This window comes from Gymnoscopelus microlampas (assembly GCF_963454915.1).
Source record: "Gymnoscopelus microlampas genome assembly, chromosome: 10".
Taxonomy (NCBI): domain Eukaryota; kingdom Metazoa; phylum Chordata; class Actinopteri; order Myctophiformes; family Myctophidae; genus Gymnoscopelus; species Gymnoscopelus microlampas.
This window is the reverse complement of record NC_139947.1, coordinates 43,274,792-43,294,080: the sequence shown is the minus strand read 5'-3', so window position 1 is coordinate 43,294,080 and position 19,289 is coordinate 43,274,792. Positions and strand designations below refer to the sequence as shown.

General features: G+C 41.3%; 1 protein-coding gene across 1 annotated transcript; it reads left to right on the top strand.

Moving 5' to 3' along the window:
* The first annotated feature begins 208 nt into the window (after positions 1–208).
* On the top strand, positions 209–18,067 carry hipk1a (homeodomain interacting protein kinase 1a). The gene is made up of 16 exons (XM_084069874.1): positions 209–520; positions 1,005–1,738; positions 1,947–2,320; positions 2,441–2,564; positions 2,982–3,101; positions 3,235–3,321; positions 3,765–3,946; positions 4,144–4,294; positions 5,884–6,088; positions 6,679–6,797; positions 8,167–8,318; positions 8,719–8,865; positions 9,016–9,186; positions 15,307–15,500; positions 15,899–16,029; positions 16,153–18,067. Exons 1-16 carry the CDS (start codon positions 481–483, stop codon positions 16,609–16,611), a joined length of 3,390 nt encoding a protein of 1,129 aa, XP_083926000.1. The 5' UTR covers positions 209–480; the 3' UTR covers positions 16,612–18,067.
* Positions 18,068–19,289: the final 1,222 nt, after the last annotated feature.

Below are 19,289 nucleotides of genomic sequence, written 5' to 3'. Positions count from 1 at the left end.
AATGTTTTCCTGTTGTCATGCCACATATTCCTGAAAAAAATGGAGGCTATAATAACAGACTGTAAAAATATAGTATAATAAGGCCGGCCAATAGTGCTGCGCCACTGCTACCTCTGGAGTAACAGAATTCTCAGTAGTAACTCATTTGGGTGTAACAACTGTAAAAAATAAAAAATAAAATTACTCTGGGTAGGAGGAAGTACTGTACCAGAGTGTAGTAGAGGATGGCTTGTCTAGGAGGCGTCAGATTATATTTGATATCGCGATTGACAATACGTAGATTTTAATTCATCAGTCAGATAAACTATTTCAGATTCATCATCATTCAACTGAGATGTACAGTAACTGTAATATTTACGACTACAGCTAACTATTAGCTCTACTTCTCATGTACAGGAGAAGAGCTGGTAGCTCAGCTGATCAGCAGCAGCAACGCAAACCAAAACAGAGCGGGTCGTGAAAATGAAGAGGCCTTTATAGATGGCAGATCTGCAACAACACATTCCATCAATAAATACAGGTATATTCACGTCTGTTTGGAACTCATTAACGTTTACATAAAAAATGCTGTTAAGCTAGCTGCTATCCAGATAGTATACTGTAGCTAGTTATGTAGTTATTCTAGTGTCTCTTATATTGTATTTTATACTCATCCTATTTTAACTATAGTGTTACCCTATTACTTATGCTGTACTGGTCCTCTATTCTATCTTCACTGCGGTGCGGTGCTGCTGCTGTGACAACTGAATTCCCCCGGGAATCAATAAAGGTCTGTCTGTTTGTCTGCCCACCTGCCTGTCTGTCTGTCTGTCTGTCTGTCTGTCTATAGTGTTGGGATCGGGTTTGTGTTGGGAATATGGGATCTGTTTGATTTCATGAGATAATTATATCCCCATGTCTCTAGTGGATAACAATCTCACAATTCCCAACTGTTGATATATCTTGCGCCTGAAGCTTGATTTAGCCTAATCTAGGATATTAATTATCCTGAAATTTGTCCGTAGACATGGCCTCTCAGCTGCAGGTGTTCTCATCTCCCTCGGTGTCCTCCAGTGCCTACTCTCGTTCCAAGAGGCTCAAGGTCGAGAACCCTGCCTGGGAAGGGAGCAACCAGCTGGGAGACAATGGTTACTATCAGCAGAGCCCTAATCAGGGGTCTGTGCCCTCCGCTTCTGGATCCAACTTCAACATGATGTACAACTCCAGCCAGGTGCACCCGCCGACCGCAAGTTCCCGTGAACAAACAGTGGTGCGGGCAGCAGACAGCACAGGCAGCGTCCGTGGACCGCCCTCCTCATCCTCCTCATCCTCTTCCTCCAGTCGCCGGGTCAAGGACGCAGAGTCATCCTCTCAGCCATGCGACCTCTACCACAAGCAGTACAGCCTGAAGCGGAAAAGCGAGGAGGTGGACAGCAGCGACAGTGTCCAAATACTGGAGGAGCTTTCGGCTCCCGTGGTCTCAAACCGTACTGGCGGCGGAGGGGGCACCACCACGGCCCAGTCCATAGCACATTCCACTTCTACCACTAAGAGCAGCAACTCCCACAGCGAGGGGGATTACCAGCTTGTGCAGCATGAGATTCTGTGTTCAGTATCCAACAGCTATGAAGTGCTCGAGTTCCTGGGTCGTGGGACCTTTGGTCAGGTGGCCAAATGCTGGAAGCGTGGCACAAACGAGATTGTGGCAATTAAAATCTTGAAGAACCATCCCTCGTATGCTCGGCAAGGTCAAATTGAAGTGAGTACTCTATAGGCGGCTTAAAAATGCCAGCGCTTTTGCTCACAACAAATTCAGATGCAAAAACTAGTATGCTCTCCACATTAATATCTATATCATTTCCTAGAATACACTGTAAAAAATACAATAATTACTTGCACAAGCAAAGAACAAGATTATGTTGCTGTATCTTATACAGTATTCTTGCCTTTCTTTCTCCTTCTTACAGGTGAGCATCCTTAGCAGACTGAGCACGGAGAATGCAGATGAATTCAACTTTGTACGATCATATGAGTGTTTCCAGCACAAGAACCACACCTGCCTTGTGTTCGAGATGCTGGAGCAGAACCTCTACGACTTCTTGAAGCACAGCAAGTTTAGCCCTCTTCTCCTCAAGTCCATCCGGCCTGTTCTGCAGCAGGTGGCCACAGCACTGATGAAGCTGAAAAGCCTAGGGCTGATTCACGCCGACCTGAAACCTGAGAATATTATGCTAGTGGATCCTCTGAGGCAGCCATACAGAGTGAAAGTCATTGACTTCGGCTCAGCCAGCCATGTGTCCAAAGCAGTTTGTTCCACCTATCTTCAGTCACGCTACTACAGGTAGGTACAATAAACGCAAGCCTGTCACTGTATTTTTGATGGACTGATCTAGCTGTTAAATTGACTTAATCTGTACCACCGAGGTCATGGGACTCTAATTAAGGTGATGTTTGTTTGCAGGGCGCCAGAGATCATTCTGGGCCTTCCTTTCTGTGAAGCTATCGACATGTGGTCTTTGGGCTGTGTGATTGCTGAACTGTTTTTGGGATGGCCCCTCTATCCCGGTGCATCAGAGTATGATCAGGTCAGACACACACAACTATCTCCAATCTAAATAGTCAGGGCGGCAGTAAATGTCCAGTTGATAATAATTTGTCTCACATTAGACTGGATAAGATGTATAATTGTCTTTTGGAATCTCAGTATGATTTTATTCTGTACATGTTGTTTAAACATGTCATCAGTTGAAATCTTTCCTCTCTGCCAGCTGGATTGAGAACCACATGCATGTCCTAAAATATAATGATAGTTTAGGATGTTGTCACTTAGTATATGTAAGTTTAGCACATTAATTGACTTTTAATACTTCCCTTCCCAAAACTGGCTCCTAGCAGGTTGATAGTCAAATTGCAACCATATTTTTAAATGCCAAAAGATTCTAGTGAGTGTGTGGGACCTAAGCTCACACTTACATTTGTCTTGTGTTTGTCGGCATGGTTAGATTCGCTACATTTCCCAGACCCAGGGCCTTCCTGCAGAATACTTGCTGAGTGCAGGAACAAAGACCAGCCGCTTCTTCAACAGAGGCCCTGACTCAAGCTATCCTCTCTGGAGATTGAAAGTAGGTTATTCTGCTGGGATTAGTCAACACAGTCATCATAGCTTTATCGCTCCAACAATTATGATATAAGTGACGATATTACCATTTACACAGTATGATATACTAAGGCCTTGATGTGTTTATTTCTCTGCAGACACCTGCAGAGCATGAGGCAGAGATGGGGATTAAGTCAAAAGAGGCAAGAAAGTACATCTTCAACTGTCTTGACGATATGATGCAGGTGAGAAGGCTTTTGTTAATTTTCAGATACAATTCCTGTCATTGACTTCAATGACATACAGTGTTGTCGCTGCTTCAAGTGATATTATTTATACTGTAGTTTGATTCACGCCTCATTGGGTGGTAAGTACATGACTGCATTTCAGTTATATTTCTAAGGAATACTCTTATTTAATTTTTTTTGCGAGTACTACTTTTTACTGCAAAGTAAACAGCTATGAAGTGCTCGAGTTCAAATTGACTGCAAAGAACACAATTATCGTCACTTGTCCGGTTGTTTAGTGCTTTTTACATGTAAGAGTTGAGTGAGTGAGTGTTGCTTGCGTTACCAGCACCTTTCACACATTGCCAGAATATGGAGCATTATCTCCTACCTTTAATATCATCTACACCATTGTTTCTTGTTATGTGTTTTTTAATGCTGTATATGTATCATTGCTGCAGGTTAACATGACCAGCCTGGAGGGGACTGACATCTTGGCTGAGAAGGCTGACCGACGGGAGTTCATAGACCTGCTAAAGAAGATGCTGACACTGGATGCAGAAAAACGCATCACACCCATGAAGACCCTCAACCACCCCTTTGTCACTATGACCCACCTGCTGCACTTCCCTCACAGCTCACAGTAAGTAGCTGTACCCACCGGCTATACAGTAGATGGTCAACAAGGAATTTAACATTTCTGTTCAGATTCTAGGAGGCTGGGATTTAGGTTTAGAGCTGCTAGGATAGCTGACATCCAAAAATGGCTCAGAGCTAACATAAAAAAGAAAATGGGCCTCTTAAACCAATATCTATTACATTTTTTAACTCCCTTTACAGTGTGAAGTCCTGCTTCCAAAACATGGACATATGCAAACGCAGATGCAGCGCCTTTGAGAATGGAAAAAACATGTTTGCTAGCAGCAACACTCCCAGTGCAGCCGCCAACCTCACTGTAACGTTTAGTAGCCAACTAAACCAGCACAACCAGGTGAGTTACTTCCTCCCATACGTTTTCTCAACTCGTCTTTATTTAACTTTATGTTCCATTTTTATTCATTGAAATGAATCACGTGAATCAAATTTGGATAATGTCCATTCTCATCTCATGCAAATGTTATTTATATTTATTCTATATTTATAGGCAGCATTAAAGCATCATCTGGTATCATTTCTTAAACCTTACTGTATAAACAACATTCATTTATTATTCTACTTTCACTAATAAAAGTAAATATGAAATAAAATGAGAAATAGAAAGTTTGCACTTAGTAGAGTGCATGCCTCCGCCAATACTGTATATGGTAACATATATCCACCACGATATGCCACCTTAGATTTTGTATTCAACAACACTCTAACGTAGGCCTACTACATACTACACTGTAGTATTCTATTTTCAGCTTACAAGAGTTTCACACCGAACATACTATATAGTTAGGAAAGTACCCTATCTGGTGGCAAAGCAGAGGTACTACACATAAATCCCATGTTGTGGCGCGATTTGTTTTGATCTTTTATGATTTCAGCCAACCAAAAAGACAAATTTAATATAACACATAGCAAAGTGAAACATATATAATTACACTTTAATAGGAATGTTATTGCCAACAACTGTTCCTCTGATTGTGGGATATTTACAGCCGTGTAGTGTCCACTGTTGAATAATATAAAGTTGTCTGAATTTAGTATGCATCTCACATACTATTTTGGCATACTAAATGGTATGTTAGTAGTATGTGATTTCGGACACAGCCCAGGATGAAGTGACTGAGGGTGCAGTTAAAATCCAGTTACAAAAAGCAAGCAAGGTTGAACTGAATTGATGTGTTCTGTATGTCTCTCCTCTGTTCCATTCAGTACTGGAGACAGGGCAGCGCACAGCCCTATGCCAACAGCCTAAACCAGCTAAATTCTGGTTTAGGTTGTTCTTAAACTGGAGGTTACAACTGAGGGGGCAAAGCCTCCTTTCTGACCCCTCACCGTGGTGCTGGGCCTGCAATAGTCTACTAATCTATACTAAACTAAGTTTTCATGAAAATCTAGCCTTCCAATCTTGAGTTATTCGGCAAACAAACAAACAGAATAGGTGAAAACACATCCCTTGTATCCATATTATCACACTCGCACTTCCTCCACATCCGATCCTCCAGGGTCACAGGAACATTACTATGGGTCTGATGGTGTAATGGTATTGGTTGCTTGTTACACTCATTAGTAGACTGAGAGAACGAGAGGAATCCATGGTCTCGAAGGGCGGATCCAAACCCAGGCGCCTGGAGCAAGGCGCGTCCTCCGATTGCTTCACCAATCTATGTCCCCGCCTCCCCTCCCCTCCCCCCCTCCCCCCCCCCGGTCTGTGCACGGAGCAGGCTGACGTCACCAAATTTAGAGCGACGCCCCTCTGCACTCTGGTTGGTTAGGAGTTAACAAGGTCCTAAGACCATCGTTCCTGCACCGTTCGCCCAGACGTTTTTCTTTTGAAACAAATGAGGCTACTCATTAGTGACCCAGGAATTGTTGCATTTGTTGGTAGTTTTGCAATGTAAGGTGACTACAATTGAATGCCATGTCTTCCAGATGGCCTCTACGGGTGGCCAGTCCCTGTCCCTGAGCAGTAACGTCCCGTTATTGAACTACCAGCCTGGCCTGTACCAGCAGGCCACCATAAACATCCCTGGCCTTGCCCAGCAGAGTGTGCCCCTGCAGACAAGGCCCACCCAGCTCTGCACTCAGACGGAACCCTTCCAACAGACACTGATTGTCTGCCCGCCCACCATCCAGGGTGAGACCCCGCCTTTGGTGTAGTGTTGCTGCTCATAGAAAAAAATAAAAACGTTCTCAGGCTAGCATACTCTAGAATGTGTTAATAATACACCTGCAGTTCTGCAATTATTGTCTCCGCCAGTATGGTGGAGAATATGTTTTCGTCTCCGTCCTTCCGTGTGTCCGCCAAGCTAACATTGGTCAAGCTTCACGTGACACGTGACAATATGTTGAAAGGGTGTGGTTTGATTGGCTAGCGAGACGCATGACGAAATAGAGTCCTATAAATAGGTGTGTCACTTCAAAAAATCATTTATATTCTTTGAAGTGACCATCACTGTGATGACCACTGTTGTTCCTAAACATGAATGGGGTGTGATTGTTTGTCTCAGCCAAGCTAACATCATGGCAATATGTAATATAAATAGGTAAGACAGGAATAATCAGGAACAGTACTGGCGGAGACCTGTGCTCTGAGCAGCACATTTTCTAGTTATCTCTGTTTCGAGGTAATAAAGAGTCACACATCTGAGATTGTTCTGTATTTATCTGTGCTTACAGTATGTACATTGTAACCGAACATTATTTTCCTATATTTATTCCTTGTAGGTATACAGACATCCAACAAGCACTCGGGTTACCCAGTGAGGATGGATAACTCGGTTCCCTTAGTACCTCAGAACCAGTCCTCCCAACCTTTGCACATTCAGCCCAGCATGTTGACACAGGTAGGCTCCACCGCGTGAGCAGGCCAAGTGCGCATGTGTGCATGTACTACTGTACATTAGTAGGTTTATACTTTATACACATGAATTTGATTATGTATAATGAATTTATTATCTGCCATACATGAGAAAAACATCTCTCTCACAGTTCGTGCCTTTGTTGTTTTAATTCCCTGGAAATGTTTGAATGCCTCCTTTAGCTCGTTCCATACTAAAGATAAAGCTTCTCCACGGATGTAGGGACATTCCAAGACCTTACATTTCTTTGTGTGCCGTCCTGTTTCACTTATCTAATGCCCTCCACTAGGCTGAATGAGTTTAGCCCAAATTATGAATAAATTAATGGGGTGGTCCACGACACCTGTCGCTCACTTAACACAATGAAAGTGAATAGAGGCAAATTTGGGTTGTAGAAAATAAGCCCATTTAGTTCTTGTGACTTTTTGGTGCATTTACTGCTCTGGTTCCATAACCCAGTCATATCAAAATTGTTCTCCAACATCTTTAATCCTTGAAACCATCTGCTATGTACGTACAGTATTTATTTTGTTAAACTGTGTATCAGTGAATGTCATTACAGCATAGGAGACCAGCCTTGGCACCTTGGTTTCTTCCTTATCCTTATCTCAAACAGATTCCCCTGTTCTTCGGGGTTGAGATATCCCAAAGCATGGCTGCTGGGCACTGGTGGCTTGAGAGACTGTGGTCACTGTAGTGTATAGTATCAAAGTTTTCATTTGGATTCCTGTTTCGGCTTACTGTGTCTGTAATCCTTAATTCATGCTCTGTTTGTAGATCGGCTATTTTCGGCACACAACACTGTCGTAAAAATGAATTATAAATCAGGGTTACATGTTGTAAGTCTCTTGACTTACTTCCTCACTCTTCCTCCTGGGCAGTAAAACGCACTTCCTCCACTGAATGGCAATGATTTTGACGTGTGATTTTTATGTATTGACCACATGATGTCATTTACAGTGTTTGTTTACTCCATCGGTAGTGCCCGGTTACAATTTATTTATTTGTTTATAATCCAAACCCTATTTGTGGCATGCTGGACAAGCTTTGGTCATGTATGCCAGATGGACGGTGGTAGTAAATGAATGAAATAAATGACTGTGTGTGTGTGTGTGTGTGTGTGTGTGTGTGTGTGTGTGTGTGTGTGTGTGTTTGTGTGTGTGTGTGTGTGTGTGTGTGTGTGTGTGTGTGTGTGTGTGTGTGTGTGTGCGTGCGTGCGTGCGTGCGTGCGTGCGTGCGTGCGTGCGTGCGTGCGTGCGTGCGTGCGTGCGTGCGTGCGTGCGTGCGTGCGTGCGTGCGTGCGTGTGTGTGTGTGTGTGTTTGTTTCTGTGTGTGTCTTTGTGTGCATGTACAGCAGGGCTGGCCAACGGGAACCCAACAGATTCTCATTCCCTCCACGTGGCAGCAGATGCCAGGCATGGCCATCCACAACACTGGCCAGGCTGTGGTTCCTGACTCGCCCATGGGAGCCCCCCTCTCGGACAACCAACAGACATCCAGCTGGAGGTGAGCTCTGCCGCTGGAGTTTCTTTGTCCCATGTCTAAAAGTCCTTACACACAAAGGGCCCTATCTTCCCCTTATGCCTAAACTTTTTATGCATTTTTTACTATTTTGAAAAACATTTTTAAAATCGTTTTTCAATAGTTCAAATAGCCAACCTACAAGCTCACAACGTGTCGATGCAAGATAGGGCCCAAAGGGTGTTTTTTTTTCTCTCGCGCAATTAATTCGCCCTAAATTATATTTTATAAGTATAAGTATAAGTACTTGTTCTAAAATTAGGTAGATGTTTCAATTATTCAGCTGTTCAATTATATGAATATAATTGCGATGCTAAATACTTGCCGAACATGTTGACATACTGTAGCTCTATGACTTAAAAGTGTGTCATTGAAATCTTGCCAGGAGTCGACATGGCAGCCAGTATGATGGCCTCAACCAGCAAGACTTGGGGCGACACGGCTCCTCCCAGAACCACAACTCAGGAGTGGCTCATTCTAGATCCCAACAGGGCAAGAGATCTAAGGCTCGGCATGCTGACAGCAGAGTCAGGTATCAGTCATAAATCCACATCACTTGTGGATATCCTATTATGTCTGTTCTCAAAGTAACTTGAAGCCTATAGTATTATTCTGCATATACCTGTACTTATACTGTACATGCGTGTCTTTAAGGGAGAGATGCTTTTCTGCCCTTGTGTAGGCCAGTGTCTTTGCTGCAGTCGGTTCCCTCTGTGCTCCACAACTCCCCTGCCTGCGCTGGGGACCAGTCTCAGCCAATCGTCATCTCTGACACCCCTAGTCCTGCGGTCAGCATCATCACCATTCACAGCGATTCGGAGGACGAGGACGACAGGAAATACCCCGCTGCCTGGTGAGCTCACTTGGATCTAAAAGTCTTAAAAAAAAATTTATAGATCGTAAAAATATATAAATGGGTAGCACTTTACAATAATGACCCGTTATAAAGCATTTATAAACGTTTATAAGTAGTTTGTAGGCTATTAACAAATCATTAACAACCTGTTTGTTGACATTCGTAAATGATTACTAAAACCTTTATAACTACAGTTACAAATCATTTGTAAAGTATTAGTAAGTAGTGAACTATTCATGAATAAGCCATTTATATAAATCTGTAAAAGATTATTAAATCATTTGTAACGACCCATTCTAAAGCATTTATAAACGTTTATAAGCAGTTTGTAGACTATTAACAAATCATTAACAACCTGTTTATTGACATTCGTAAATGATTACTAAAACCTTTATAACTACGGTTACAAATCATCTATAAAGGTATTAGTAACTATTCATGAATAAGCCATGTATAATACATCTGTAAATGATTATTAAATCATTTGTAACTGATGTTACATAATATATACAAGCTATTGGTAGCTTGTTCATGTTTAACATATGCTTTGTTAAACATTCCTAAAGTATCTATAAATCCTTAGTACATGTTATTATGTGCCCTATAGTAAAGTGAAGACAGTTCATCATTTACAACTGTCTGTTAATGTGTTTGTTCATGTTTAACATGCTTTGTAAAACATTCCTAAAATATCTATAAATCCTTTGTACATGTTATTATGTGCCCTACAGTAAAGTGAAGACAGTTCATCATTTATGACTGTCTGTTAATGTGGACTTTCTCCTTACCTGTTGCAAACTACCTGGCTTTCATGAATTCAGACACCAAACAATTACTAGAATTATCATTCATGTTAAGCAAATGATGCGTAAGACATTCGTAAAGAGTATGTAAACCATTTGCAGACGTTATCATGAGCCTGAGCCTAGTTGCTTCTTTTGGGCTTGTTTTCATTGACCTGTCCGCTTGTTTCTTTTGCAAAATCTGGCAACACACTGATTACCTGCATTACACCTGCAGTAGCCTACTAGGGAGGAAGTGAACAGTGATGCAGTTGCAGACTGGACAGAAATATGTCTAATTCATGTTTTATGTGTTTTAACTGTCTTGTTGCAGGTGATCGAGGTAACATAAAATGGCTAATCTTACACACATGAAGTAGCATTATGACTAGGGGGTATTTTGATGGTGGCTGTTTGTATCCACAATGTTTGTTTTGATGTGTAGGCTAGTAATGTCCTCCATGCTTAGCAGTTTAGCTTAGCAGCTAAAGCTAACTTGCACTGGGAGGTGGTGACTGCAGAGGCTCCAAGCTGCTACTCTGTGATTCTGTTGTGATTAATTTCTTTGTTTAAATGTCAGTGTGTGTGCTGTGGCCAAGAGTTGCTACATTTTATATCTTAATAAATTGTTGTATACTTGTATACTATATAACGTTACTTTTGCCACTTTTTGATGTCACATGTTTTACTAATCACTGTTAAACATGAAATAATAATGCATAGTCTTCACTTTACAACAAGGCCCATGATAACGTTAGCAAATGGTCAACACACTCTTTACGAATGTCTTACGAATCATATATTAAACATGAAAGATAATTCTAGTAATTGTTTGGCATCTGCATTCATGAAAGCCAGGTAGTTTGCAACAGGTAAGGAGAAAGTGACATTAACAGACAGTTGTAAATGATGAACTGTCTTCACTTTACTATAGGGCACATAATAACATGTACTAAGGATTTATAGATATTTTACTCTACTCAGAGTCATAAGTTTACAAAATGTACTAAAGTACAGTGAACGTCTGTGCGGTTTGTCTTCATCACTGAAAATAACGTACATGTAAACTGATATAAAACTACTGTCATGTGCAGTTGGGGTGAAGAAACAACCATTTCACTCCTAATAATACCTATTTGATTTGACATCCTGTCTTGCTGCTGTAGCTGAGGCTTGAACCTGTTACCTGCGGCTCACTAGTCAGTGACTCTATCCATTCACCTACAGCTGTTTCCTTGGAATCTGTGGTTCTGAAACGTTTTGTTGTCAACCCCCCAAATTGACATGTATTTGGGCAGTGGACCCCAATGTGAAAAGATGTAGTGTCAGGGCCCCCCATGAAAAAGATTTATATTTATGCTGTAACACATTTTTTTTAAAGTTATTTGTCTTGTTTGTTGTTCAAGTCAAAGCACCAGGAAGGCTGTACTTGTCAGCCATCTGTTAGCTCAATGGGTTGAGACGCAGTATTCATGATCCAGAGGCCATGAGTTCAAATCCCATTGATGTCTTTCCTATGATTCTTTCCTTTGCAGACTGGCTTCCAGAAGATCAACTGAAAACTACCAGGAAGGCTATATTTGTCATCCAACTGTTAGCTCAATGGGTTGAGACGCAGTATACATGATCCAGAGGCCATGAGTTCAAATCCCATTGATGTCTTTCCTATGATTCTTTCCTTTGCAGACTGGCTTCCAGAAGATCAACTGAAAACTACCAGGAAGGCTGTACTTGTCAGCCATCTGTTAGCTCAATGGGTTGAGACGCAGTATTCATGATCCAGAGGCCATGAGTTCAAATCCCATTGATGTCTTTCCTATGATTCTTTCCTTGAGTGGGTTCGATTCCCACTCCGAGTCATGTGTCCCCGGTAACTTGGGGCAACGGATAAATTGACTGATATCCTTCGTGATGCTTCCCTTTGCAGAATAACTTCTAGAAAAACAAGTTAAAACCACCAGGAAACCTGTAACTCTCAGCCAACAGCATAGCTCAACTGGTAGAGCGTCTGTCCAATAACATGACTTGACTTGAGTGGGTTCGATTCCCACTCGAGTCAAGTGTCCCCGGTAACTTGGGGCAACGGATAAATTGACTGATATCCTTAGTGATGCTTCCCTTTGCAGACTAACTTCTAGAAAAACAAGTTAAAACCACCAGGAAACCTGTAACTCTCAGCCTACAGCATAGCTCAACTGGTAGAGCGTCTGTCCAATAACATGACTTGACTTGACTTGAGTGGGTTAGATTCCCACTCGAGTCAAGTGTCCCCGGTATCTTGGGGCAACGGATAAATTGACTGATATCCTTAGTGATGCTTCCCTTTGCAGACTAACTTCTAGAAAACAAGTTAAAACCACCAGGAAACCTGTAACTCTCAGCCAACAGCATAGCTCGACTGGTAGAGCGTCTGTCCAATAACATGACTTGACTTGAGTGGGTTCGATTCCCACTCGAGTCAAGTGTCCCAGGTAACTTGGGGCAACGGATAAATTTACCGGGGACACTTGACTCGAGTGGGAATCGAACCCACTCAAGTCAAGTCAAGTCATGTTATTGGACAGACGCTCTACCAGTTGAGCTATGCTGTTGGCTGAGAGTTACAGGTTTCCTGGTGGTTTTAACTTGTTTTTCTAGAAGTTATTCTGCAAAGGGAAGCATCACGAAGGATATCAGTCAATTTATCCGTTGCCCCAAGTTACCGGGGACACATGACTCGGAGTGGGAATCGAACCCACTCAAGGAAAGAATCATAGGAAAGACATCAATGGGATTTGAACTCATGGCCTCTGGATCATGAATACTGCGTCTCAACCCATTGAGCTAACAGATGGCTGACAAGTACAGCCTTCCTGGTAGTTTTCAGTTGATCTTCTGGAAGCCAGTCTGCAAAGGAAAGAATCATAGGAAAGACATCAATGGGATTTGAACTCATGGCCTCTGGATCATGTATACTGCGTCTCAACCCATTGAGCTAACAGTTGGATGACAAATATAGCCTTCCTGGTAGTTTTCAGTTGATCTTCTGGAAGCCAGTCTGCAAAGGAAAGAATCATAGGAAAGACATCAATGGGATTTGAACTCATGGCCTCTGGATCATGAATACTGCGTCTCAACCCATTGAGCTAACAGATGGCTGACAAGTACAGCCTTCCTGGTGCTTTGACTTGAACAACAAACAAGACAAATAACTTTAAAAAAAATGTGTTACAGCATAAATATAAATCTTTTTCATGGGGGGCCCTGACACTACATCTTTTCACATTGGGGTCCACTGCCCAAATACATGTCAATTTGGGGGGTTGACAACAAAACGTTTCAGAACCACAGATTCCAAGGAAACAGCTGTAGGTGAATGGATAGAGTCACTGACTAGTGAGCCGCAGGTAACAGGTTCAAGCCTCAGCTACAGCAGCAAGACAGGATGTCAAATCAAATAGGTATTATTAGGAGTGAAATGGTTGTTTCTTCACCCCAACTGCACATGACAGTAGTTTTATATCAGTTTACATGTACGTTATTTTCAGTGATGAAGACAAACCGCACAGACGTTCACTGTACTTTAGTACATTTTGTAAACTTATGACTCTGAGTAGAGTAAAATATCTATAAATCCTTAGTACATGTTATTATGTGCCCTATAGTAAAGTGAAGACAGTTCATCATTTACTGTTAATGTCACTTTCTCCTTACCTGTTGCAAACTACCTGGCTTTCATGAATGCAGATGCCAAACAATTACTAGAATTATCTTTCATGTTTAATATATGATTCGTAAGACATTCGTAAAGAGTGTGTTGACCATTTGCTAACGTTATCATGGGCCTTGTTGTAAAGTGAAGACTATGCATTATTATTTCATGTTTAACAGTGATTAGTAAAACATGTGACATCAAAAAGTGGCAAAAGTAACGTTATATAGTATACAAGTATACAACAATTTATTAAGATATAAAATGTAGCAACTCTTGGCCACAGCACACACACTGACATTTAAACAAAGAAATTAATCACAACAGAATCACAGAGTAGCAGCTTGGAGCCTCTGCAGTCACCACCTCCCAGTGCAAGTTAGCTTTAGCTGCTAAGCTAAACTGCTAAGCATGGAGGACATTACTAGCCTACACATCAAAACAAACATTGTGGATACAAACAGCCACCATCAAAATACCCCCTAGTCATAATGCTACTTCATGTGTGTAAGATTAGCCATTTTATGTTACCTCGATCACCTGCAACAAGACAGTTAAAACACATAAAACATTAATTAGACATATTTCTGTCCAGTCTGCAACTGCATCACTGTTCACTTCCTCCCTAGTAGGCTACTGCAGGTGTAATGCAGGTAATCAGTGTGTTGCCAGATTTTGCAAAAGAAACAAGCGGACAGGTCAATGAAAACAAGCCCAAAAGAAGCAACTAGGCTCAGGCTCATGATAACGTCTGCAAATGGTTTACATACTCTTTACGAATGTCTTACGCATCATTTGCTTAACATGAATGATAATTCTAGTAATTGTTTGGTGTCTGAATTCATGAAAGCCAGGTAGTTTGCAACAGGTAAGGAGAAAGTCCACATTAACAGACAGTCATAAATGATGAACTGTCTTCACTTTACTGTAGGGCACATAATAACATGTACAAAGGATTTATAGATATTTTAGGAATGTTTTACAAAGCATGTTAAACATGAACAAACACATTAACAGACAGTTGTAAATGATGAACTGTCTTCACTTTACTATAGGGCACATAATAACATGTACTAAGGATTTATAGATACTTTAGGAATGTTTAACAAAGCATATGTTAAACATGAACAAGCTACCAATAGCTTGTATATATTATGTAACATCAGTTACAAATGATTTAATAATCATTTACAGATGTATTATACATGGCTTATTCATGAATAGTTACTAATACCTTTATAGATGATTTGTAACCGTAGTTATAAAGGTTTTAGTAATCATTTACGAATGTCAATAAACAGGTTGTTAATGATTTGTTAATAGTCTACAAACTGCTTATAAACGTTTATAAATGCTTTAGAATGGGTCGTTACAAATGATTTAATAATCTTTTACAGATTTATATAAATGGCTTATTCATGAATAGTTCACTACTTACTAATACTTTACAAATGATTTGTAACTGTAGTTATAAAGGTTTTAGTAATCATTTACGAATGTCAACAAACAGGTTGTTAATGATTTGTTAATAGCCTACAAACTACTTATAAACGTTTATAAATGCTTTATAACGGGTCATTATTGTAAAGTGCTACCTATAAATGTTTAGAAAACACGTTTGGGCTCAATATTTCTTCTTCCCAGCTCGGGGACAAGCCAGAGGACCAACGTGATCAGTTGTGTGACGGTACACGACTCCCATGACTCTGACTCGTCCACCAGCAGCCCTCGGAGCCCCAAGGCCAGCTCGCAGCAACCCAAATGTATGGCCATCATTATGCCCTCTGTGAAGAGTCAGCCTGGGGAGGGCTCAGCCCATAAAGCCCCTGCAGCGCCAGGTACCATATGACCACTGTGATGCCTATAATGTGATCACTTATTTGGAAGAGGTGCATGGCGCTAATGATTAATTGGACTGTCCTCAGTGAAATTGGCCTCCTGTATTACTTGGTTTAGAATATTATCCGTCAGTGTTATATTATCGTTGCTGTTGGACAGAAACCATGTACAGTTTCTTTGTATTTCACCTTTTGTGTTGCATTGAATTAACTATAGATGGCTTGGTTTGACCTCCTTAAATGGATGCATAAATGGAAAGGTTTATTGCTTACAACAACAACAACCTAGACCCAACTCCCAACTATTAATGTTGAAAATATTATTATCATTATTCTATTATTATTCTATTATTATCATTATTATTATTATTATTATTATTATTATTATTTTATGCTAGATCAAACTGCAAGTGGTTCTGGCAAATCTAAAAAGAGTACAGCACAGCAGTCCAGCCGTTCTGGGGATTTTAGCAGCGATCGCCATCCACGGGCTGCGTCTAGCAGATCTCAACCTCTTAACCTTAGTCAGGTAATGGAAATACATTTTTTATTGCAACTGTCATGTATCTATTCTATTGCAATGATAGCTGTTTGACTTGGTTACTTAACTTGTATGTACTGTAGGTACTCTAAACAATCCCTGTTGTTTCAGGTCCAACAACAGTCTGTGATGTCATCATCACATGACCAAACAGGAGGCAATGGCGGCAGCTCCCTCAGGCGACAGCCTACGTACCCTCCCCCCGCCGCCTCCCACGCGCCCTACCGGCTCCACGAGACCTCTCTGTTCGGCTCCACCCCCAACTTGTATGCCTACCCGGCGTCGGCTGCCCTAGCCTCCGTATCCCAAGCCGTGGACCAGATGCAAGGGGGCTCTACCCGCCACGGCAGGGCGGGCGGAGCCTACTCGACCCTGGGGCTGCTGCAGAAGAGCGGTGGCATGGCGGTGGGGGGTCACGTTCCTGGACAGTACAGCAGTCACCATCATCACCACCAACAACAGCAGCAGCTGCAGCAGCAGCAGCAGCAGCAGCATCAACTGGGGGGGCAGATGTTCCATCGCTCTACTTCCACCTATCAGCGTAAACTCAACCAATACCCTTACCTGTAAAGAGCGAGGCTACAAGAAACCGACAAGCTTGCTCGCTGTGCATGGAGACCAAACGGAGACAGACCTGAGCACAGTTGACTGTGATAGTGTGCTGTAAAATCCTGAGTGTTGATTTAACTCTGAGAGTGTACAAACGTAACTTGGTCAGTGTGGTTACATTTGTCCATGCTCAGAGTTACAAATGTATAAATTAACACTGAGGATTTTACTGTGTAGTAATTGTTATCAACATTCTGATTGTGTTACGTTAGTTTTGGGTGCTTATGTTGAAAGTTAACAGCTGCATTAAATTATACTGTAATCTTTTAATATGTCAAATTGGCATGTAAGCACTAACTTATGCTGCTCTCATCTATGAAGTGGAGTTACTTTTTTTTAATTATTATAACTTAATCGTTATGTGAAATACCATTTCTACTATGTTCTTCAGCTCTAAAAACTACATGTGTGCATACAGTACATACAACATACTCGCCTTACTTAACTTATTATTACCATAATGTTGCCTATTTCTTGCATTTTGATTTTGCATTTATGCATTTTCTTTGTTAAATATTACCTGTGTTTACTGCAGTGACTTTTTTGTGCATTTTTTATTTATGAATGTCTGCTGTCTGTTTAGTTAGTTTTACTGTAGATACAAATTAATAAACTATACTGTACTGTAGGCTGAAGTGTCACTGTGTTACAAAGCAGGTCTTTAGGGTTTGTCATTTGCGTTGGTCACTTGGTTATTATTGGTATTTATATGTTTCTGTGTGTTAAACACTATGATTTCAATGCAGGTTTAGGTGTGGTTTTCAAAACAGAATGTCACATTCTGTTTTTCTTGTGATGCTAACGTTATTAAGGTTGCATGTGTCAAGAGAGGCTACAGCCAGATTTATACTTTGACGTACAAGAGAGCTAAGTGCCAAAAATAGCAGATCTACAAGTTAGTAGATCGGCTATTTGTGGGGCGTGACTCTGTATGAATTAAGCCTACCAATGATAACTTTCTAGTGTTTTGGGGAGGGGGGACGGCAGTGCAATGTCATGTTATTTTAATTTATACAACAATCATAAATGATGATATATTATGAATCATAATGGTAGTGGAGAAACTGTAAAGGCTCTTGTCTTGTGAAGTGATGTTATGTGTGAAAGCGTGCACACGAAAAATCTGATTGGGTGTCTCACACTGTACTGTCTAGTAAACCCATTTAGATCAAATTGTGATACCGATATTCACGTAACACTTTTTTGAATTAACATTGTAAATCATTAAGTCTGATAAAGATGATCCATGAAAATATGAATTGATGTTCAATATGTACTGTAACTGCTTAAGAAGAAATCATTGGTTTGGTGATGATGGTTTTTACAATCCTGCTGTTGTTAAGTAAAGTACTACATTACATAGAATACACAATGAACCTTAACACGTACGTATATACGCAATAAAATCTTTTCAAAACAAAGTTTGTACTTATTTCTTTTGTACAAACTTGACCAATTTAAGAACACATTGTGTCTGAAGAAGCCTGATGGATGCTGTCTGAAGAAGAGTAGACTGATAAATGTACTGTACAGCTTAATGTTTGACAGCCAAAATGTGAAAACGTTTTATGTTTTATGGTCAGTAGCATGTCAGTATCTTGGTCAGTACCATGCCAGTAACCATAGTCACGTGGACGTGGTTTGTTTATGGTTTATGGTTATGTCATACATAACAGAGTAGATGTAATTTCCAGTATTCTGGTGGATTTTGGGAGTTTGACACTTTTATCAGGCTTTACTTACATAGGATCCATTAAAAAGTTAAAAGTAGCAATAAAAGAGCCATATTTAATAATAACATTTTGCTGGGGACCCACCTGGAACCCCCCAAGGACCCCTGTGGGTCCCCGGAGAACCAATGCTTAACGCTTCTTGAAAGTCCTGAAAAAAAAAACAAGACTCTCCCCACCAAAATCGGCAAGACACACCATCTCACCCCAACACCCCAACCTGCTTCCGGTCTCCTAAAAAGGCGTCCGCCCACTTCACGCAGAAAGCTACGCGAGACTATGCAGATACGGGAACTAAACGGGAGATGGTGTGTCTTGCCGATTTTGGTGGGGAGAGTCTTGTTTTTTTTCGTTTTTTTGCTGAATGTGCTGTTTATTGAGTGTGTTCCGGTGCGTTAGCCTGGCTCAACCCCTGAATCGCTAGCCGTCGCCCTAAAACACCCTGCCCCGGGTCTAAACTGGCGGCCTCGCACCGCGAAAAAAATGGGGCAGTGTGTTTTTGGGACGAGCGTTCCGTTTACCACCCGGAATGGCTCGTTAACTCTCAATAGACTTATCAGCCGTTGTTGCTCGACCCGCAGGGTTAAGGTTTTGGCCCGGTCAACCGGCCCGGTTTGAATCAAAAGAGGAGCTAGTACCAGTTTCCCTGTAGACAGACGGGAAACTGGGACTAACATTGGTCAAGCCTCACGTGACACGTGACAATACGGTGAAATAGTGTGATCTGATTGGCTAGTGACGTATAGCGGCCTATAAATACATGTGTCACTTTGAAAGAGTCTGTGCCTCGTTCAAAGTGAGGTAAGACAGGAATAATCACGAAATGGCTGAGAAATGGCGGATACTGTAACAATTGGATAGGACACTTACACAGACAGGACGGATAGGACACTTACATAGACAGGACGG

Coding starts and splice junctions, on each gene's coding strand:
- hipk1a (XM_084069874.1), top strand. CDS start 481: ATGGCAGATCTGCAACAACACATTCCATCAATAAATACAG. Junction 2,321..2,440: donor CTTCAGTCACGCTACTACAG/GTAGGTACAATA, acceptor GTTTGTTTGCAG/GGCGCCAGAGATCATTCTGG. Junction 16,030..16,152: donor AACCTCTTAACCTTAGTCAG/GTAATGGAAATA, acceptor CTGTTGTTTCAG/GTCCAACAACAGTCTGTGAT.